At 40.7% G+C, this 23,897-nt stretch overlaps 1 protein-coding gene across 2 annotated transcripts in view; it reads left to right on the top strand.

The window, feature by feature from the left end:
- The window catches only part of Thsd7b (thrombospondin type 1 domain containing 7B), an 837,148-nt gene that overhangs the window by 630,180 nt on the left and 183,071 nt on the right, over positions 1-23,897 (top strand). For both annotated transcript variants that reach the window (XM_036202865.1, XM_036202864.1), the window contains exon 15: positions 5,117-5,295. In XM_036202865.1, coding sequence (XP_036058758.1) covers positions 5,117-5,295 — 179 coding nt within the window. The remainder of the gene's footprint in view (positions 1-5,116; positions 5,296-23,897) is intronic.

Raw genomic sequence — 23,897 nt, 5'->3', positions numbered from 1 at the left:
GGTGTTTGAAGAGCCCAAAGACCTGGAGAAATCAGGTTCAGGTGGTGTTTGAAGAATGTGCTTTCTATAGTAAAGTGAGCACCTTTCCATTTGAATATGAAGAAAGAAATGAAAGGTTGGGATTGTGGATAGATGATATCATAGGAAACTGAAGGCATTCTGCTCCAATGTTTCTGTTGTTTCCAGGATGGGAGAAGTAATTCTTTAAATGAAAAGCAAATGGAGACGGTTTGAAAGGTCTGTTGTGAATGTGGTGATTTGAAAGAAAGTGGTCCCCAAAAGGAGTAGCACTATTAGGAGGTGTGGCATTGTGGGACAAAGTATGTCACTGTGAGGGCAGGCTTAAAGATCGCTTTTCCTCAGGTTTTCCTCAATATGACAATCAGTTGACTTCCTGTACCTCCAAGTTGTAGAAGTCTGAGTTTCAGCACCACCTGCATGCTGCCAGGTTCCCCGCCATGATGGACTGGACCTCTGAACTATAAGTGAGCCCCCTCAATTAAATGTTTCCCTTTATAAGAGTTGCCATGGCCATGGTGTCTCTTCACAGCAATAGTAAACCCTAACTAAGACAGAGGTTGGTACCAGGGACTGGGGTATTGCTGTGATAGGCCTGACCATGTTTTGTTTAGATGAATTTGGACTTTGGTACTTTGGGCTATGAAAGCAGTGGAGTGCTTTAAGCACTGCTTAATGGGCCAAACTAGTAGAAACATGGGAGACTGAGGTGCTAAGACTTATTTGAACTGCTGGGGGCTCACTCAAGAGGTTCCAAGAAGATTTTAGTACATTGCCTAGAGATCATTCTTGTGATATTTTGATGAAAAAAGTGGCTGCCTTTTACCTTGTCCTAAGAGTCTGCCTGAGGCAGAAGAAATCTCAAAACAGTCTAGTATAGACTCTGCTGTATGGATATTAGTGGTAAATCTGATGAAGATTTATAATAGAAAGTAGCAAGCTGAGCAAAGTAAATTTTAAAAAGTACATTTTGAGGAGAAAATGAGCACCAGAGAGAAGAATGGAGCTAATTCCTATGTTCAAGGAGATAAACAGATTCAGAAATGGTATAAAGTGAGTGATGACCTCAGGACAAGATCCCAGCCAGCTAAGTTTCCTTGTGGAAAGGAAAAGTTCAGAGACAGGTGTGATAGTGCATGCCTTTAATCCCTAGCACTGGGAAGGCTGAGGCAGAGAGATCTCTGAATTTGAAGTGAGCCTAGTCTAAAGAGCAAGTTCAAGGACAGTCAAGCTTAGGCAGTAAAAGAAAACAGAAAGCTGATGAAGATAAAATTAAACAAGGGGGCCATGTTCCGGCCCCAGTAAGCAGCAAAATTTGACACCTTCAGCCATATAGTTCTGGCTTTACAGTTAAGGATAGAAGAAATTGGTTATAAAAGTTGCCCACAGGCCTAAGGACAGTCACTGAGGCTAGACATGTGTCATGGGTGTCTCTGAATGGTAGCCTAGTAGAGAGGCCATTGTGTGAAGCTATGAAGTTGCATCTTGGATTGCACTGGAGAACCCAAGATGTTAGAGATGCCAGAATCATGGGATACCTGCTAACAGGGAGTGGGACCAGCCCAAGAGAAAGAAGTGTGTTGCAGTCAACAAAAGCTCAGTAGAGTTGGAGATGTGGAGAGCGTCTTGACATCAGACATCAGAATCTACCCCTGTTGCATGAGCTGGCTTTTTGGAGCCTACTACATATGATGGGACACCTTACACAGTCTTGTGGCAGGGGGAGGGGCTTGAACTTGCCTTTACTAAATGTACTTCCCCATGGGAGGCCATACCTTCTTGTAGGAAGTATGGGGGGATAGATTGGGAGGGGGAGGTTGGAGGGGCGGGAGGAAGGAAGAGGGTGATCTTTGATTGGTATGTAATTGGTATGCAGAGTTGGAGCACAGCAGGTTGTTAGTCTTTCTTTGGTTCAGCATTTCCTCATTTTGCTCCCTTCCCTGTGTTTTGGAATGGTAATGTATATCCTGTGCGGTCATATGTTGGAAGTAAGTGAGCTGCTTTTTGATTTTGACTTTTACAGGTGATTACAGTTATAAGATTGCCATTTGTCTCAGAAGAGACTTTGGACCTTTAAACATTGTTGAGACTGTGATAGACTATGGGGACTTTTGAAGTTGGACTGAATGCATTTTTTTGCAGTATGATATAGCTCTAAGCTTTTTGGGGCCAGGGAGTGGAATGTGGCAGTTTAACAGAAAATGCCCCACCAAAAGGGAGTAACAGTGTTAGGAGAAGTGGCCTTTTTGGACAAAGTGTGTCACTGGCTTTGGGGTCACTTTTTCTCAAGCTTCCCTCAGTGTGATACTCAGTTGATTTCCTATGGCACTCTCAGCTCCAGCACCACCTTTGCCTGCTTGCTACCATGACAATAACCGACTGAACCTCTGAAACTGTAAGCAAACCCCCTCAATTAAATGTTTTCTTAATTAGAGAGGCTCTGTCATGGTGTCTCTTCGCTGCAATAGTAAACCCTAACTAAGACAGTGAATGGGAAGAAAACTCAGCATTCCCAGGCTGCTGGAGTACTAGACTAAGACAGAGTACATGATGAAGTGTCCTCGGCACTAATCCAGCACTTTCCTCACTCTGAGGGCAGTCCTGTTTTAAGCACAGAGAATGAAGACAGTGGAGCTGACCAAAGTCTGAATGCTTCTCCTCTGGCATGGCAGAAGGACTCTGGGAAAACATGATCAGTGATAATGGAGGAGAGAGGCTGAAGTCAGCACTAAGGATGCTAGCCTGTTAGGAAAGAACTTATTTTGTATCAGAAAAAGGTGTTCCTAGTATTGGAGATAGAGGACCTTGTGAAGGTAGAATTCAAGATACAGGAGGTGGAAGGAGAGGAGAAATAGCAAGCTAGAGGTGGTTCTCAGCCCGACACTGCGTTTATAGTCACCCTGGGGTCTGTAAAAGTTGCAGCTTCCTGGGCTCCACCTTTTGTGATTAAGGCTGACCTGGTCCACGGTGCACCTTGGTCAAATGGAGCTGTTCCATAGACAAGGCCTTTGCTTTGAACCTTCATAAGAAAGCTTATTTTGTTTTGCCTTTATAACATACGTTAGTCTTTTCTTAAGGAAAACCATTAGACTTTAAAGAGATGAGCAACACTGACATTTCATATTTTGAAAAGTACCCTGTCACCACAGAGCTTTTCTCCAGTAACTGATGGAAGCAGACACAGAGATCCACAGCCAAACAACAGGCAGAGCTCCAAGAGTCCAGTCAAAGAGAGAGAAAAGGGATTCTATGAGCAAATGCGTCAAGATCATGATGGGGAAACATACCAGAGACAACCAAACCAAACTAGTGGGAACTCATGAAATTTGGATCAACAGCTGTGGAGGCTGCATGGGACTGGGCTAGGCCCTCTGCATAGCAAGACAGTTGTGTAACTTGATCTATTTTAGGCTCCCCCTAGCAGTAGGATCAGAATCTATCCCTGGTGTACGAGCTGGCTTTTTGGAGCCCACTACCTATGATGGGACACCTCACACAGCCTTGAGGCAGGGAGAGGGGCTTGGACTTGCCTTTACTAAGTGTACCACCCTATGGAAGGCCTTACTTTCTTGTAGGAAGGAATGGGGGCTGAGTTGGAAGGGAGAGGTGGAAGGGCAGTAGGAGGGAAGAGGTATGTAAAACGAATAAAAAAAATTCTTAATTAAAAAAAAAAGACAAGTACCTTATTCTCAGAATGATTGACACATACAAAAAGAGAGCAACTGGGGAAAGAGACAAGTCAAAAAAGTATCAGGCCATTCCATGGGCTGGATGTGAACTAGGGACTTTCAAAGGATGTGTGGCTCAACAGAAATATGTATGATTTTTGACATATGAATGATGATTACTGGCATATCTTCAGAATGATTGAAGGTGATATGAGATTTTCAGCTTGGATCATCCCTTGGGTATTGACTACCATATACCAAATATCACAGTGACTGTAACTCAAGGCAGCCTTTCTTAAGCCACTGTTTCCACAGGTTAGAGTTTGGACCCTGCTTTCCTGCTCTCTGTTTAAGGGTCTCATGGAGAAGCAAAGCATGGTCCAGGGCTGAACTTTCATCACAGGCTCAGTCAGAGGAAACTTTTCCTCTGAGCTCTCCTAGGATGACATCAGAGTTCATCTTCATAGGGACTTATGATTTCCATGTGCATAAAGGGAACAGTCTTCCTTTGAAAATTTGCATCTGGGGAGTCAGGCACATCCAGGCCCATCTCCATTCTGACTAAATTACATTAGTCTAGTGAACTGGCACGTGAATTATGACTGTAAGTTATCTCCACTGTGGCCATTGGAACCTAGTTGTGAGAATGCGGTCCTGTCACAGGCAGGGGTCGGTGAATTCCTAAGAATGTAGATCTAGGTGCTGGGGCCTAGTGACACTGTGAGTGTAGAAAACCTCAAGGAAGAGATGAGCAACTCCTATGACAGACATGTAGGTGCTGGGGAAGCCAGGTGAGGGAGGGCCTGAGTAGCCCAGGAGCTAGTGATAATTCAGCTGTAATCGGAACTGCCAGAGACAGGAGCAAGAATAACCAAAGCTGGAACTTCTGAGGCTCACGTCACCCCAGTTCGCCCATGGCTCTTCAGTGCTACATATCCTCTCAGTAGGCAGCAGTTTACCGTTTTTCTACTTTCAATGGTATTGTGATCTTCTCACTGTCTTTCTTCTACCTTCAAGCTGCAACCCTTAGAAGAGAGATCAATGTCTTTATTAGTGAAACCTTGCAGGTAACAGGCAAATGAAAGACTCACTTCCATGTGCTACCTACTCCAGATGGAGAATCGAGGAATTTGAGGGTAGAGAACACCAGGCTCACTGAGGGGAAATGATTACATTGTTTGCACTGAACTTCCCCCATCGTTCTGAGTCTCTCCCTTCCATTCGGAATGAAGTAAAGAGAATAACACAAACTGAATGCAGGTGGAACCATATTTATCTGTCTCTTCAAACTTTGCTCTCTTTACAAATGGAAATGTGTTGAAGAAACCATGGCAACAGTGATGAGCAATCCAGTCGGTAAGGGCAGAAGCAGAGAATTTGACTAGTGTATCTGATGTTCTCCTGTATTCACTAAAAGCTTTTCTTTTCAGGTTATGTTCAAGAAGAATGCATCATCCCCTGCCCATTTGACTGCAAGCTGAGTGACTGGTCCAGCTGGGGCTCTTGCAGTTCGTCTTGTGGGATTGGAGTGAGAATTCGATCTAAATGGCTAAAAGAGAAACCTTACAGTGGAGGTCGACCATGTCCCAAACTGGATCTCAAGAATCAGGTAACATGAGTCAACAAGCATACAAAAAAGTTCAAGTCTGCCTGAGTTATTATTTCTGGTTGAAAGTAAATGTATTCTCTTACAGAGAGGCCCACAAGGTTGAAAGAGACCAAGGGCAGACACTGAGATAGCAGAGTAAGAAGTAGAAGCTTTGTCTGATCTCTCATAATGAGAAAACCAATTCGGTGCACTTAGCAATAATTATATTTACAAAATTACATCTAATTGATTTTTAAATAGAAGTATAATTTAGTAATGTAAAATGTGTACATACTTAACATTGTTTAAACATAAGTAATAAAGTAGAGAGACCATCAATTAATTTAAGATAATATATTTATAATCTAATCTTTAGCAACCCAGAAATGATGTTCTAGTTTTCTTTTACCTAAGTCTTTATCCTAATATTCATTGCTGTCAATCTTGCCAATTCTTCTACAACTCTCCAAATCTCTTTTGACTATTTTTCTACACGTTTCCCCAGAAGTCATACCTACTTTTACAAGTGACATCCTGATGGATACCTTTCCATATAGCTGTCTAAAAAAATTGTCATACTAAGCAGTCAGACTTGACTAGAGCATATTTCAGCTTCTTTCATCCAGTGTCTAAACTTTAGTATAAGAATAATGAAGAACCTAGAGTTCATCCACAGCTGCATACTGTTTAGTAGATTAGAACTGATGATTTTAAAAATCAATTTAATAGATGGCACATAAGATAAAGTCAGTTAAAAGGTCTTTATCATAAGAGTAGAGGAATGTATCTTACATGGCTATGGGAAACTTTCAACAGAATAGTGTCTTCTATAGCTAATTCTGTTGTTAACCTCTCTCCTCTTAACCCCATTTTGATTTTGATAATACGTAAGTTGTTAATGGAAGGGAGATAACATTTGGAAGTTCCTAATTTGTTTGGTTAGGATGTATAGTAAAGCTCAGACTTGAACAGCATACATTACTTCAAGACTAAGATCATGAGTGAGTTATTTCCCCACAGTCTTGCTTACAAGAGACAGCTTCCTTCCTAAAGGCTACCAATCAACCAAGAACTACCTAAGTTGTAAAATCAGGCAGAGTTAATATGAGTGTCTTGTTTCTTTCTTAATTTTGAAATAATGGCCGTCATACCTTCTCTTAAGATGTAAACCTTTTCGGGAAAACAAAGCAAAGGATTGTGAAATAGCATTAAGATGTGATGAGACCTCATAGGTATAGAAACTCAATAATGAGAAAAGTGAAATAATAAAGACAGGAAGGAACAACTACAGCAGAAATAAACCTTACAAATGAAGAGATAATGGAGGTTTACAGTCAGGAGGGTAACTGTCGGGTGAATACTCTCCATGAAGATGCTTTGACCATCTCTGGGGAATTTCCCAGATATTTAAAATGGGTGGGAAAAGGACAAACTCCTAAGCACTCATATTTATCATCACACCAACTTCAAAACAGCCAATGAGAGCTGAGCCTTTCTTAAAGCTAGCTTCAACCATTGATTTTAGTATTCTGAATTCACGAAGAGGTAGTTGTATAGCAATGACAGCCTTCCTCGAGCACAGATGCCGAGCCTCTCTCTCAGTGTGTAGGGCTACAGAAATACCTCTGTGAAACGTAAGAGAAGGAAGTCTTCCTGTCATGATCCAGAGGAAGTATGCATGCTTACTCACAGCACAACACTCATAACCTTGAAAGGCAGCCTGAGCAAGAAATTAAATCCAAGTTCAAGAACGATTTAGATGAATCTGGTAAGTAAAAATTAAGCAAAAGGAGGTCTGTCTGCAGGGGATGTTTCTAAGTTCTGAATTCAAGAAGGCAGTTGTAGTCATTGGTTTTGTGATGATCAGAAATGAGTCCTAGACTTTGATGATCAGAAATAGAATTTATTATTATAACAAAAATTTCAGGCACCTGACACACAGGTGCAAAGTGAAAAAGTAACCCCAACTGACCACTTATATTCTTAAACTTTGTTTTTATTGCAAATTGACAATTGATAGTTGTATATATTAATGGGATGAAATGATGTTATGTCTTAGGAATACAATGTGAAGTGATTAAATCTGTATTATAGACATCACTCATTTCAACCATTTTGTGGTGAGAACATCTGGAATTTTCTCAGCAGCTTGAGATGTGCACTATGCTTTTATTAACTGCATTAACCATGCTGTGGCAGATTTCAGTTAAAGAATATGAGTCCTCAGGATGTCTGTGATCGCCACCCCTTCCCCCAGCTTCCCCTCCCCATTAACCATCACTCCACTCTCTGTTGAGTCTAATTGCTTTACAACCCAAACCTAAGTGAGAACATGAACTATGTGTCTTTTTGCTTTGCATATTTTAAATTTTTGGATTTAAGACAATAAGGTCTTACTCTGCAGCCCACGCCGCCCTGGAATCTCTGTGTAGCTCAGATTGGCTTGACGCAATTCCCCTGCTTCATCCTTCCAAATCTTGGGATTATAGGTGTGAGCACCCGGGCACAGCTGGGGTTTGTTGTTCTATGGCCCATTTATTCCACTCAACACAGTGTTCTCAAGATCCAGCTGCAGTTTCACCATTGGCCACATTTCTGTCTTTTTAAGGCAACCATTTTGTCTATGTAGCACATGTTCTTTCTCATCACTGCCATTCACTTAGGCTGATTGTGTAACTCAGCCACCAGGAACATTGCTGCAACACATGGAAGTGCAGACTTCACTTCAACTTCCCAGTTTCAGCTTTGTCGTGGTAAAGACTAGACATGGCATTGTAGAATCATGTTCTACATTTCAGTTTCTAAGAAACCTCCAAATATGTTTTTATGACAGCTGTTCTATTTTACAGCCCCACAAGAAAAACATTCAATAGATCTGTCTTATCTACACACTTTGCATCTTCACATTATGTTAATTGATCATTTTCTTTCTTTCATTCATTCATAAGTCTGTGAATGACCAGGGAAACTCCACTTGGGCAAAGTAAGGTACTTAAAAGAAATTCTCCTAGGAATAATTCTGTCTCTAAAGCAAGACCAGTGATCCCTATGAATTCATTTGTGGGAAGTTATCTGTGTTGACATCACTATATGTTTGCCCTTGCCTGTAATGGAGTCTTCTACATGTGTGTGCTTGCATGTGCGTGCGTGTGTGTGTGTGTGTGTGTGTGTGTGTGTGTGTGTGTGTGTTGTGTATGTGTATGCATGTGTGTGTGTCTCTGTGTGAATGTATGTGTGCATGTGTGTGTGTGTGTGTGTGTGTGTGTGTGTGTGTGTGTGTGTGCGTGTGTATGCACATGTCTGTGTGTCTTGGGCTGCATACAGAGTTTGGTGGAATTCATACTTTCACAGTACATCTAACAAAAATGTAGGCTGTCAGAGATTCTCATTGTTTAGAAAATAATGCCAGCTTTACTGTTTCTGTCAGAAATAACCAAATTACAGTAGCAAGCAAGGCATGGTTCTTTAGTGCCGTGACATGAGGAAAATGCATTGTGTGTCACATCGAATCTAGTACACTGTTCATAAGAACATTAAACTACATGGGTATATTTCTGGGTAAATATGGGTGCACTGACATTCATTCTTCCTCTTTGGTTTGGGCGTGGGTGTATTTTAGGCTTCTTTTTGGAAAACATTCCATCCTCTGGTGCATGGTCTTGTGGGTTGTCAACTTACAGTCATCAGAGGCCTAAGCGAGAAGCAGCCTTCCCCGTGGGTGAGAGGGTACCTCCATCAAAATCGGCAAACACATTAGAATGGTCTCTTCTGTACAAATCGTTATTTGCATTCTCAAAAGCACAAGTCCTTCTAGAAGAAAGAAATAATCTCCAAATTGGTTCCCAAAGGGTCTTTCAAAATTGCCCTGAAAAACTTTGACATTTAGATCCCACAGAGGACTGGGCCAATGATATAAATGGAAAGGTTGGCATTATGTACACACACCTATAAACCGCTCTGACTCCTTCAGTGAAATCAATATTTATAATCTCTCATAAAAGCCTCCCTTTTAAACCAAAACCTATGCCCCCGCCAGCTCCTGCTCTAGATGCTCGCCAGTGACAGCCATCCTTGAGCAGCTCTGCTAAGTGTGTTTGTGATGCTAAATAGCTCACAGTGCAGCTGTCCCTGAGCAGAAATGCCTTCTACACAGTTTATTGGATTATCAGGTCAGCTGGCTGATGCCCTTGACTCTGTTGTGCATAATAAAATACACAATATATTTTAATTTTTACAGTCTAAATGCGTTGAATGGATTTAAATGCACTTGCACTGTATATTTTGCTATTTTTTTCCTCTTGAAATGATGCTATTAGCAGATTAAATATGAGGGCCATAAAGCCCCACTGGACTTACATTTCCTTTTAAAAGTTCTTTAGATGATTGAAGTCAGGGGCACTTTAGAAAAATCACATTTGGTTTATATGTCAAAGGCATCGTATTCACAGTTTGAATACAAGTCTTATAAGAAATTCATTCCCTATACATTTTCAAGATATACTCTATCTAATCACTTTTTGAAGGACTTCAATGCCTCCAACTTACGTAGAGGATATGAATTAAATATGTGTGTTCTTTAGAAATGATTGCGATTTTAAAGGTGTGTCTCCTCCCCAGTGAAAGGTGACCTAAATTTGCAAATGAGAACAATACATTTTATTTTTCAAACCAGAGCAATCGTGTTTAAGCACACTTTCTTTCTAATGATATGTAAATGAATTTTACCATGAACGAGTCTTCCTTATAAGACTTGAGACTGAGCAAAGGGTTCTGTGTGAACTGGCTTGGACTGTATCTGTGCTACTTCATTATATTAGCAGTGTGTTTACAAGCCCACTTCAGATAACTGTGATTCTCTTTGTATTATTTTTTTTTTTGACCCAGAAAAAGATGGCTACACTTACAATTTAATTGATTTAGCCAATTTGAGTATCCTCATGCAGTCCCTGATTGAAACCAAATCATTCCTGGCTGCTCAACTTGGACTCAGTGCTTTGACAAGAGCCCCAGTCTGAAGTGGAAGAAGAAATCTTTTCCTCAGAGTGAAGGGGAGGGTCACCCAAACTGACCCCTGATTACACATCCAGTGGATTCCTCCTATGCGGGAGGGTATGTGGTGGTTGTGCCTTTCATAAGAACTGGTGTTCAGTGAGAACATCATGGGGCAGGAACGAACGGCTGCAGAGGGGTTTCATCTTTCCTTGTTTGGAAGGATGTGGCATGCTTGGAAACTTCTAGCCCACTTTGTCTCTCACGTAGGAGCTATCCCAAAGCCCAGGCTCCCTTCACTCCACCTGTGGACATTGTAAACAGCCTCTGTGATGAGCTATCTTAACTTTGTAACCTTTATGCCCATCTGCAAGAACAGCTGTGGACTTGGAGGGTATGGCATTGCGCTAATTGAGCTCACAGGAAAAGCTGATTTTTCTCCGTTGCCATCTCCAACAAATGTTTTTCTTCTCAAGAGATCCCCTCTCTCAAAACTTGTGCCTACCCATGCCGTACTCTTCATTATCCTGAAGCTGTTCCCCTCTGACTTGTGAGTATCTTTGAGCCTTCATCTTTATTAAGAACCTCTTGGACCCACTTATGAGTAAACAGTGTGCTTATACCTGTTGTCCACTCATCCTGAACTTTATGATTGTTATTACCAGTGCTATTAGTCTATTATGATGTATTGCTGTTCTGTATGCATTTGAATTCACTTTTTGCCATGACTCAGAGTGTTAACTACTTACTTCTAGAAATGTCCCAATAGTATAGTCCCTAAATAGTGCTTTTATGGTACTGTAAACTTGGAAAGCATGGAAATTTTGTGAGCTTTCTTTTGCTAACTCCTCCATTGTCCTTTCAAGCATCACATTATCCCTAACCCCTTAACTCTAAATCCCACTGAAATATTAGATAACAACAACTTTGGTATGAATGTTGCATCATCTGTTTTCAATTTTGTGGAACTATTTTTCTTAACCAGATATGAAGGAGAAGTTCTTGGGTACTTTCTGGAAAAATATTGACAGAATCTGCTTTTCTGTCTTTCCCAAGTCTGCCATTTAAGTCATAAATATGGAACCAGACGCTCTTCCTCTTTAGTCCTTGAAAGCATATGGATCTGAACTTCACTGCAAGTATGGTTTGTTATATGGAGATGAGTGTCAGGACATTGCACACGAACTGGTAGGGCTGTGCTACTTTCTTAATTTAAAAAGAAAGGCTGTGTTGAAGACATATTTGAAAGTAGATTTGAAATGGCATACTGATTCTATAGTTCTTCCATTGATATAATTTTCAGATTTTTTCCCTGAAGGTAAATTTCTAGTCCTGTATAGATCCTTGCAGAACAGCATTTATAGAGAGAAGACTTGCTTTTAAGTCAAGGTAAGTTGTTTCTCTGGGAAGCCTGTCCTCTGTCTTCTGAAACCCAGAGTCGATTATTTAATAACTGTTATTGATCCTGAGCACAAGAGAACACCAAGGTTGAGGGATCACCATAGCAACTGTGTCCCAGAACCCTGCCCTCCGCGCTGTGACTCAGGACACTGCAGAGGATCCAGGAATGGGAATCTGATAAAAATGCTTCTGTGTGCTGACTCTTCTGGTCAGGAAGTTTGTGAATGCTGCCGCCATGGAGATGTTTGCTCCCTGGAGCTGGAATTGGTGGGAATTCAAGCCCTTAAAAGAAAACCTGGATTGCTGACTTGGCTTTTCCTGCCTAACTCAAACAAGGAATCACTTGCTTCCTTAGTTCCACACTCAGAGCAAATCACCCAAACCTTTCCATCTCATGGAAGAGATTAAATTGTAAAAGAATGTGATATCACCTGCCCATTGTCAGCCTCTGGGGCACTGAAAATGTTATGACACAGTCAGATTTAGGTTCAAGTTGAAACTTTCTGAGTCTCGGTTTCATAATTTCTCAGATAGCTAGCTGACAAAAATAAATATTCATTTTCTGTCTTACTGCTTGACACACAATATATCTATTCGTGTAAATGTGCACATCCATAGCGTCCATGTGGAGGGCAGAGGACAACTGAGGAGCTCTTTCTTTCATTCAACCATGGGGGTCCCTGGGATTGAACTTGGGTCCTCAAGCTTGTCAGCAGGGACTTTTAATTAAGAAGCCATCTCACCACCCTGGCACATAATAACTGTGTGGTGAATCACGTCTCTCGCTCTGCCTTTCGGAGCTCATCTGCTCAGGCTGCACTCCTTTCGTACCTAGCTACAGGGAAGTTCAGAGTCAAACATGTCAGTTGTAGGGACTCTGCTCAGTTGTTCCGTTGAACCTCTGGCTGTGTGGGAATCGTGCCCTCCCCTCACACACACCATTTGGCACTAAACCTTTTGTTAGTGGGTTTAGAAGAGTTTGGTTCAGTTGAAATGTTTTGGAGGAAGCACAGCAGATGAAGAGGCGGGAGGTTTGTTCAAGCACTATCCAGGGGTAGAAGTAACCATTGACCAATCAAAATGTCACGTTAGCCCTTCACAACTGCCTCTCCCTGCTAATTTTGATGGCTAGTTTTCAGGCTGGCAATGCTGTCATCTCACAGTCTAGAAACAACTTCTGTGAATGGAAGCCGCATTGTGTCTCCTTTCTCTAACATTATGTTTGGGGGAGTCATTCATACCATGTGATGGAGCAATCTCTGCTCCTTCACATTTCGTGTCCTTGCTTCAGCATATATACCTACTTACACCATACAGTATTCATTATTGTATTATACACAGCATATTTTATCATTTCCTTGTTCATAGACAATTGGCTTGTTTGCAGTTTGAAATTATTGCAGATGATACTGCCATAGCCATTGCTGTATGGATATTTTGATGCACACATAGCTACTGAAGAACAGGCTTCCTAGCTGTAGAATTTCAGGCAGTCCTCTTTGGGGATAGCTCACATTTAAGCTTCTAAGCTATCACAGGTACAGAGAGTACCTAATTCTATGTATTGACTTAAAGTAGACCCCTGTCTGCCATGGAGGTGTCACTGTCCTTGGGAGCAGCAACTGTTCAGCTCTTCATCCCTCCCAGCTCAGCAAGTAGTGACTGCTACAGACCCCTATGTCCCTGCACAAGCAGAGGAACAGCATGAGCCTCCCCTCCATGCTCACTCAGTCCTTCTTCCTGCCAAACATCTGTTCCCTTCCCTCTTTCTCTAATCTCCTTCCCTGTTCTGCATTCTGTTATGGATAAAGCAGCTTCATCAACTTTCTGCACCACAAATTTGATTAAATTTAAATATATCTCAGTGGCTTTTTTTTTTTTTACCTTTATATGAAGGGTGGGCTATATGATATGTTTTCTCAGACTTCCTGTGATCTGACCCCAACTCTGTTTATCAGCATGAAGTGGCATGCTCAGATAGCAAGGCTGTCATGCTGGGGTTGTTTCTGGATGGTAGACTGCTGTCTTCTAGCTGCCTGTCAGCCCTCAGCTGGGCTTTTCTCAGAAAGTGTGAGATTCATTCTCAGGCTGATCGGATAAATCAACTGGCTGATTCAAACACAGTATCTTCTTAGAGGGATTCTCTATCCGTTGACTTTTCCACAACCAGACATTGCTTAATGACATTAGGTGTTTGGGTCTCTTCTATTACCCTTTCTCTAGAAAAGACCTATCAAATTTATTACATTTGCATTAAAATTCTGCTCCACTGTCATTTAAATATAGATTGTTTAAGACAGAATAGAGTTGTTGTCTTATTATCACAAGAGAAATTTCTTTTGCTTAGTTGACAAGGAAGAGCCATGGTGTTTATTATTAATGCTGAAAACAGGTACAAAGCTCATTATAATGTATGCTTCCAAAGGATTTCTCCAAACAGCACACATATCCAAAGCCCATCTTCTACTCTGAAACAGAACAATCTTGTCATTCATAGAATGAAGGCAAATTCATTTGAGCAGTGCCATTAGGAAACTGTGGATTGACCTGGCTCACGGATACATCACATGAATCAGTGCAGAAACCCTGACACAGAGTAAAGATGCTGTCATTTCTCTGCTTTCAGTGGAAGAATGTAGCAACTCCCCTGGACTTACAGTTAGCTCATTTTTTTAACATATATATATATATATATATATATATATATATATATATATATGTATATGTGTGTGTGTGTGTGTGTGTGTGTGTGTGTGTGTGTGTGTGTGTGTGTAAAATATATATGCTGTTATATTTAGAAATGTAACTGGAATTCAACTTATTCCCGTTCCCTCTTTGTCCATCTATTTCATACAACTTCAACCCTCCCATCTCCTGACTCTTTTTCCATGAACTTTTTTCTTATTTCTTTTCCTTCCATGTTATGTCATTATCACCATTGCTGCTGCCACCACCACTACCACCACCACTACCACCATCACCACCACCATGAGTTAAAGCCAGTAGTCAGGTCCTCTGAGGCCAGATTCTCCCAGAAGCAATACCAGAGACAACATTCCAGAACAAGAATTTTATTTCTCAAATGCTTAGGGAACACCATTAAGGAAATGAACACAAGTATGGCAGAGGGGAAGAAGCCGATAAGTATGTTATTGAGCCAGGTACCATGGTGCCAACAACTCTGATAGCACCTTGTGGAGGCTCAATAGCACATGTCTCAGACTCACCACATCTGATGGGCCTGTGAACTTGCAAATTCTATGATTACCTATTTGAGAGAAAGTCAAGTCAGTACACTACAGGCTGAACATAAGCAGCCTACCTCTGGCCAGGACAAAGCCCTTAAGCACAGGGCTTTGCTGTTGCTGGCTGTTGGAATGCTGACCAGAGCACAGTGAAAACATGCTGGTCAGATTATCACTATGTGACAAGAACAGAAACACTGAAGGTACTCAGCTCATTTCTTAACTGGAGATAATGACTTGTCTGTGCTGTGTCAAAGTACATACACACATGTGCCTCTTTTCCACCAAAAGTAGGCTTCACTGTGGCTAACTTGGAGTACAGTAGTGTCATGGCCATTGGCTGCTTAATTGCATGCAGTCATCCTAATGCTGAGTCTTTGTCCTTGGTGAGTACTGAATCTGGGAAAGAGAAAGGAATAAATCTGGGTGCAGAGACCAAATTACACCTAGTTCTTGGGACAGAAAGGACATTCAAAGTCCTTGGAACTACCTGTCACATACCCTTCCTTTCATTCTTGGGCTTTAGCATATATTGGGTTTTCTATCTTTGCTACCTACCAAGTATGGCTTTGTTCACTTATAAATAGGTGTAAGTGTGAGGTGGGATTGCTTGTGAGCCACTCAGTGTTCTTCCTATGTGAAAAAGAAATTATCTGGATAAAACCAACTCCCCAGGAGAACTGGCTAGGAACATTAAACAGATAAAGTGGTTAAGAACCCTCCAAACATCAACTGCTGGCCTCTCCATCAGGGCTTCACATGAGATTTTCTTGAGTGTGCATTCCACCCCGCCCCCAGACCAATTAAATCAGAATTTCTGGTGATAGGATCCAACTGTCGATATTGGTTTAATCTCCAGTGAATCTAATGTGCAGCCAAGGCTAAGAACCGCTGTCTAAGGCAAACCCATCATCTTGTAAATGAGGTATCCAGGGCTCACAGAAGCTGCTTGACATCTAATTACCAACTGGAATAGGGGTCCTGACTTCCAGCCAGTTGCCCTCCTCTTCTTGAACATCCCTTCTATCTAAATGAACTCAGATGCTCATTGAACACCAAATGAAACACCACACCCACAGTCTCTCCCAGGCAAACAAGCAAGGAACACCTTGACTTCATCCTTCAGTACTTCAGTCTGACCTTGATTCTGCTTGAGCCACCCACACTGAGTGGCCTGTACCACAACCAAGAATCTTTGGGAGGAGTGTTTTACTGACCTGAATGCTGTTTCCGAACAGCTCTCTGATCCCTAGCTAGGAAAGGAGCATACCTGGCTAGTTATATACCACTCCAGATGTATAGAAAGGTAGAGATGCCATATCTAATGACCTCATGGTGTTGGTTGCAAAAATGGAGATGGAAAACTAAGTAATTTTTTTTATTGAAATACTAATGTTAGGAAAAAAATCACTGAAATAGTGGTCAGCACATTCATTCTCCTTTGTAGCTTTTACAAATATTGTGTGTATATGCTCAGGCTGTGTAATTAGGGATGTTAGAAACAGACAGGTGGAAGTGTTGTGTAGGTGAGTAAAATGATAGAGGTGTGGCATGTGCGCTCTAACTCAGCTCCAACCCATAGTGGGGAAAATCATCTTCCAAAGAAAATGCTTGCCCTGTGTGTGGTTGGTAGTGTCCATTGTTTCCTGGTGTGTGTGTGTGTGTGTGTGTGTGTGTGTGTGTGTGTGTGTGTGTGTGTAGGGGTGTTGGGGGGTTTATGTGATGCCAACAAGAGGTAGATAGAGCAAAAGCACACACATCATGGGTGGGAAATAAAGAGAAATGGAAATGATGGCACACAACAAACCCTTTCACACAACGCTGATTCCCTTCACCCATTGTTCCCCTAAGTCCCATCTCTTTAAGTTTAGGATACTTCCCAGAAGTGCCAGAATTGGGACCACATGACTTTTGGGGGACATTTAAGATAATAGACTACAGTAATGTGAATGAGAACTTTTGGTAGTAGTAACTTTCTGATGGATGCTAGTAGTTTTCAAAAGGAGAATTCCAGTAATTAAAAGGTTTGGAAGGAAACTTGCTGTGTGTTTGTGCCGTGTATACATTATTTCAGTCATTCAGTGACTAGCCACAGGAGCAGAAAGCACATTGAGAGACAACCCAGAAGTCCGCCATACACTCTTGATTTTCTTCTCTTTTGAATGCCTAATCTATGAGTGTAATTTATTAAATTAACATTTGGACATATTGATATGGAAAATTAAGTCATTTTTTAATTAAAATATCAGTGCTTAGAAAAATAGCTAGCAGTTTCCTCTGATAGCATGTTTCTTTGCCCAGGGCTCTTGGGTGACACTTTTTTTGGAGTTTTGAGGAAAATGCCCTGACACATTTTGCAATGTATTTAGTGTAAATAGCCTGCCAATGCCTCACTCCTGTGATAAACAAGTAACCAAATAAGCAATATAATCAGGCACCATACTTCCTCTCCTGTTTTCCTGCCCTCAATGAAAAAGCAATCCCAGTGAAAATTGTTCACTTAAGTATCTTTATATACTTAGCTCTCCATATACAATTGTTTTTGCAAAGTTCAAAAGCTCCTGGGTTTGGGCATTGAGACCATGGTACTAGATATGGGTGGAAGTTAAAAAGCACAGACAAGACACTGGGCACTTAAGGCTTGATTTAGCATGTACACTCTCAGTGGATATTTGAAACATTTCATTTTACATATGTCTTCCCATACTCACCCTCCAATCCTGAGGCTGCTGAATGTGGACAACTTGTCTTCTATTGACGCATTAATCTGCTAAGGGCTGAGAACTCATAAACACAACAGTGAGCTTTACTGTATGTTTTTGAAACCTTTGTCAAAACTCAGATGTCTGCAGCTTTGCAGGTTTGTCTCTGGGCCATCTATTATGCTTCATTGATCTATATGTTAACTTTTGTGTCAAAATCACTGCATTTGTCACTATGGCTGTGAAGTACAATTTGAACTCAGGTAATGTGATGCCTCTGGCTGGGTTCTTTCTGCTTATAATTGCTTTCTCCAGTTCTATAAAGAATGCAGCTGGAATTTTGATGGAGATTACAAAGAATCTGTGGGTTGCTTTTGGCCATACAACCATTTTCAACAATAGTAAATGTTTTAATCTAGGAGCACGGAAAATGGTGTATTAAGGGGACAAACAAAGCTGAGAGGGATAATATGTTTATTCTCTCCCTTATGTTGATCTTAGACTCTGTTAATCTACATACCCAGGTGAGAATAAATATGGGCAAATTCCAGGAGAGTAGAAAGGGCCAGTAAAAATGAGTGGGGAGAGGCTTTAAAGGTGGTGGTGGGGCAGAACAAAGTGGAAATGCTAGGAAGGGGAGACGGTTGCTCAAGGGAAACACAGAATTTAAAAGGGGTGGAGGAATCAATGAGAATGTGAAAATCTCACAGAAATCTATTCCTTTAATAACTTAACTAATTAAAATAATATTTTGGTAAGGTCAAATCCTCTGACACAGTGAAATAGTTACTTTTATTGCTGTGAGTGAAATATATGTTCTTGGAAAATCAGTTTCACATATGTATTTAGATGCTTTATGTCCATATTCCATTTCAGCTTATATTTACTGCTCTTGAGGATTCCTATGGTGGTTGCATTGGTCTATGTATAGCAGCCAGACCTATGTATTAGAAAGGCAGAATCAAGCCCTGGAGTAGAGAATAAGAAAGAGAATGTTTGTTTCATCCACTATGATGTGTATGTCTGGCTCAGTGTGACTTATTCCTCTCTTTTTGGTGAAAAAAAAAAAAAACTACACTACTGAATCTTTTTTTGTTGTTGTTGTTCACTGGCTTGACAACCGTATGCTTTTCTACCTGATAACTGGTTCTCCCATAGCTGGCTGAAGCAATGTGTAAGCAGGCTGAAAGGAGTAACAGGCTTGATAAAGTTCAAGGAGCAAAGCCATGCAAACTGGAGCACTGGCTGAGTTTACACTTCTTCAGGTCTTTCTAGATTCTTTAGCTTTAGAAAGATAAAACTCCATTAAGCATAGGCCCCATTGCAGTCTAGAGGCCCCATGTCTAAGAAACCAAATAAGAAAGGTGACTGAGTAAAATGTTGAGCAAATCCTGTGGGAAGTGGTTGAAGTAGCTATGTAACTCCAAACAGAGAGAGCAGAACTGAGGCTAAAGAGGAGCTTGGTGAGGTAGGAATGAAATATGACCATCTTGTACTCAATAGATGAGTCTCTGTGTGAATTATTGCTTGTCCTTTGGAACAGCACATTCTTCAGAAATACTGAAATCTGTTCTGGCTTATTACTTAATTAAAAACAAGTTCTGAGCATTTTCAATCTATATATAATTTATATCATTTCTCAGTGATGAATTTCCCATAAGTCAGTTGGCTCTAATCATCCAAAAGGTGTTGCTATGCCTAAGTACAGTCACTAAGCATCCTTCCCTCTCTCAAGCAGATGTTACAAAAGAAGCTGTCACAGCTGGGGGAAATTGATATGCAAAAGTATAAAAGTTGGCATGGAAAGATTAATTTTCTGTATGTAATGCCCTTGGTTCTTAGAAACTTCACTCCTTCACAGTGAGGCTCATGGCTTCACTGGCTGGGTGGCAGTGGGCAGAGGGTAATTCTCAGCTCATTTTATTTTAAGATGAACCAAAGTGGACCCATTGTTGTCCTAATGAGTTTGCAAGAGATGCTCTAGTGCTGAAATATTGGCCGTATCTTTTGAATGACTATTGTGCAGAAGCAAGAAGCGGCTTTAACAACCTGGAAAACTTATCACCATTAGAGTGAACAGAGCACTAAAATATATATACCAGATGTTTCAAATGACTAGATTTGGAAGAAAACATACAATTAATTTACATTTTAGTACTTAGAACAAATTTTAATTTATTCTGATTAACTACTTTATAGCCCATCCAGAAGAACATTTGAAGGAGTTATGGAAAGGCCATAAAAGGAGTTATAACCAAGAGATGTCATTTAATTGCCACAGGAACAAGAATTTTTTTTTAATGCCTAATGCACACATTTCTCAAAAGAGTTCATGTTTCACTTGCCTAGAACCTATGACTGTATTACAAATCTGGAATCGATATGAGAAGCAGATTAACTCACTTAATTACAGGTTGTGCTAAGGTTTAATCCCTCTGCAGACCAGGTAAATTGTTCTAATATATGCCAGATACTTCCCACTTAACTGCAGTCAAGTTCATGAGGAAAACATGAACAGATTTCTTGAGAATTATTGTAAAGGGTACTGCCTTCGAGTGAAAACTGATGGTTCCAGGTCAAAACTTGTCTATGGGTGTGACATGTTTGCAACTCTCAATGGTGCTAAGAAAAAGCCTTCAGTAGCTTTATCATGATGCCTGACATGTTGTAATCCAAAGCTGGTGTAAATGATGCTGTTCTCATTATCACAAAGCCACTGATGGAGTCTGGAGAAGGTCTTGGGAGACCCGTCATTACAAACTTTCTGCATAACTGCATGTTCCAATCCCAAGAACAGAACTAGGCTGGCTACAGAGTTGGTTTGTCAGGCTATTCAGTGTTGCTGTTTTGATATTAATTTTTAAGTTTGTTATCAAGTTTCTTAGATTATGAATTGTTGCATAAACTTTGAATTCCCAATTCCTTTAAATGTCAGAATGCCCGGTAAACTTGAATTGACTCTGAGAATGCCTGTTCTCTTTAGAAAGAATGTAACATGTAACAATGCAATGGCCATCTTTCTTCATTCTCACCACTCCCAAGGTTTGTTTGTTTTTTGTCTCACCCCAAACCCCCCACCCCATGTGTATGTGTGTATGTGTGGTGTCCCTGTATGAGTGTATGAGCACATGCTGAGTGCCAGAGGCTTATGATAGCAGAGGAAGGTTTTCCATTCTGCAACTGGAGTTAACAGGCATTTTTCAGGATGCCTGGCTTGCTCAGCAGTGCTAGGATCTGAGTTCCAGTCCTCACGATTGCACAGTAGTCATTCTTTAAGGCTCAGTCTCTTCTCTAACCCACCATGGTGTGTTCTTAGTTAAGATTATTTTATTCATTTATATCACATGCTCAGAATTTGCAAGTGTTCTGGTTCCAGAAGCTTAGTTTAGTCATTGTCCTCCTGGCCATATTGAAAAGCTATGCTTAAAGGTTCTTAGTAGCTGCTCATACACAGTAATTGCCTGTCTTCATGTCAGTGTGAGGGATCTCTTAGGCTGGGCTTCAACAGCCAGGCTGATCTTTATTGCATGTGACATGGGGAGATAATTCAAATAGAAAGTGACATTTATTTTATTTTTTTATAATTATAAACCAAGCTAAAAGTAACCATATAAAATGCATGATTTTCTTTCTGCTTTGACAGATACATTTTTGTCACAACCCCCAGAGCTAAATTCAAATTTGGGAGTAACAAAATTCTGGGGCAGAATGTGGGACCATGTGAGCCAGTCTACAGTCTGAGACTCACACTCTGCTTTTCAGCTGCCGCACTGTCCCAGACACCCTTGCCTACTTGTACAAGCTTTATCTACAGCAAACATCAGGCATGCTCACTCCTCAGCCCTAGCTGGACTCATAGGAGTCAGAGTAGTTCCTGTCCCCAGCTAGTCAGATCTAGGCGCACACAAGCTGGAATAGCAGCCCTGGCCTATTTGTCAGATACTTCTTGGGTTCAGGGTTCAGAGAAGTGAACTCTGCGAGTCAGGAAGCAGCTTTCCCTTGATGCTGCAGGTTCTCTCTATGGAGAAGTGCAGGAAGAGAGGTCCACAGTGGGTCCCTGTCCTCACAAGAGCTAACTGGGAGCACCATCGGTGGCTTGTGCTACTGTCCTCTATGGCATCCTTCAAATGAAACAATTGATTTTGAAATTTAAGTTTCTATTAAACACTCAAACATGCAATGTGCAGGGGTTCATGGAAGTGGAGAGGGCTTGGTTCTTAATGGAGGCTCTTTTGTTTTTACTGACTCAGGTCACATGCCTAGAATCTGCAGGTGCTTGAGTTCAAAGCTGCAGGTGGATCAGCCTCCTTCCATGCTCCTTCCTTTGTAACATTGTGTTTATGGCACTTAGTGTCTGTTCATGCATGCTAATTGCTCATCTTTATTCCAGAGTATGTAATGTGTAGAACACTTATTAAATTATTCCAGTTGAAATAGGATAAAAATTAGAAAAATTTTCAGCTAAAAACCATTTAGGAAAGGACACTTAGAACACTGGTTCTCTGGACTGGAGAGAGGGGTCAGCAGTTAATATAACTTGCTGCTCCTGCAGAGGACTGAAGTTTAGTTCCCAATATCCATGTATGGCACTTTATCACTACCTGCAACTTCAGCTCCAGGGAGCCTGAGTCTCTCTTCTGTCCTCCATTGGCACCCCCACACACAGACACAGACACATATTAAAACCTTTAAAAACAGTGATTCTCAAGCTTTCTAGTTTCAGGATCCTTTATACTTCAATGAAAATCCATCCAAAAGAACTTTTGTTTCTATGGCCTGCATCTTTCCATGTTTGCTATAGCCAAAATTTAAAGAGAGGAATTGAAAAATACATTGTTAGTTCACCTTAAGTAATTAAAATTACCATACTACATGCTAAACTGTATCAATGCAATTTCTACGAAAAACAAAACTATGTTCACAAACAGATGTAGTTTTTGTTATCTGACATGTTTTTACATTTTAGCATGTTTCTTTAACTATAGACAATAGTTCAATTCTTGTATATCCTTGTATATGCAGTATTTGGGGATAGGTTGGTTTGATGAAGTATTTGAAGAATATCTCTCTCTCTCTCTCTCTCTCTCTCTCTCTCTCTCTCTCTCTCTCTTTCCATATATATATATGGAAACACTTCTCTAATTTTCTATAGGTAGAAAATTAGAGAAATGTTTCATAGCCATTTGAGGTACCATTACAAAGTCTGATGTTAGATCAAGACTTGGCAAATGATCGTTTCCTCCCATGGTCAATGGCAATGTTGAATGTGAAGTCACTTTTCATTTTTTAGAACCTTAAAATCTGCTGGACTATCAGGTATTTTAGGGAAGTCTGTAATCCATGCATTGTTTTTTTTTTAATATATGGGTTATTATTTTAGAAAATATTTGAAAATTGACACACATTGAAGTTTAATGTATATAACACATGTCATTTAACAGCCATGTTAAATTAGAAAAATCTAAGCTCTGGGAGGCTCCCAGGCTGATGGCAGTAGAAGAAAGTTTTGCCAACGTCTAATCTTCACTTGAATGTTGCCATTGTAAATGAGCACCAGTACCTGTTTCCTTCATTCACTATCTGGGAAAATCATCTGCAAAATATGCAAGAAGAGATAGCCATAGTGCGTCTGCAAGCATGCCCTCGCATGAAAGCACTATTCCAAAATCAGGGAAGCCAATTCCTCCCCAAGCCCATTGCACTGTGCCTTTTCTTAGGAAAGTCATGGCACTTTAGCATGCTCTATAATTGTTCTGTGTTCATTTCAAAGTCAGCCATATAGATACCAAAAAGATACATAACTGAGTTTTCAGTAGCAAAAGCTACAATGACTGCCTATGAAGCTTACTGCCAATTTTTAAAATTAATTTTAGGTACCTCAAGTTTGTCGTTAAGGGCCTTTAAAAATAATTAACGTGCATTTATTTTATATAAACAACCCTTCCTGCCCTTATTACGTCATGGTTATTAATGCTGTGGGTTTACAAACAAACAAATAGTATTTGAACCCACAGAAACTATCTGAGTCGCCCCTAGGAGTCTACAAACCACATTTAACATCTTCAAAGCAGAAGAATGAAGTTCCTTCTAAGCCTGCACAGGGTGAGAAGAGGAAGTGCTTCTGTATTTCACTCCCAGGGGTCTTGCCCACAGACAGGGAATCCATTGCTATCCCTTACTGAGGGTTATTGGTGGTTGAGAAGGCTGGAGGAGGAGAATCATTCTTTGTTGAATGTGTGGTCACTGGTAAGCTTCCCATGCTCCAGTGAATGTAATCACAGACATA

This window comes from Onychomys torridus, chromosome 11 (genome assembly GCF_903995425.1).
Source record: "Onychomys torridus chromosome 11, mOncTor1.1, whole genome shotgun sequence".
Taxonomy (NCBI): domain Eukaryota; kingdom Metazoa; phylum Chordata; class Mammalia; order Rodentia; family Cricetidae; genus Onychomys; species Onychomys torridus.
Note: the sequence above shows the minus strand (reverse complement) of the source record. Positions and strands in the feature narration are given on the sequence as shown.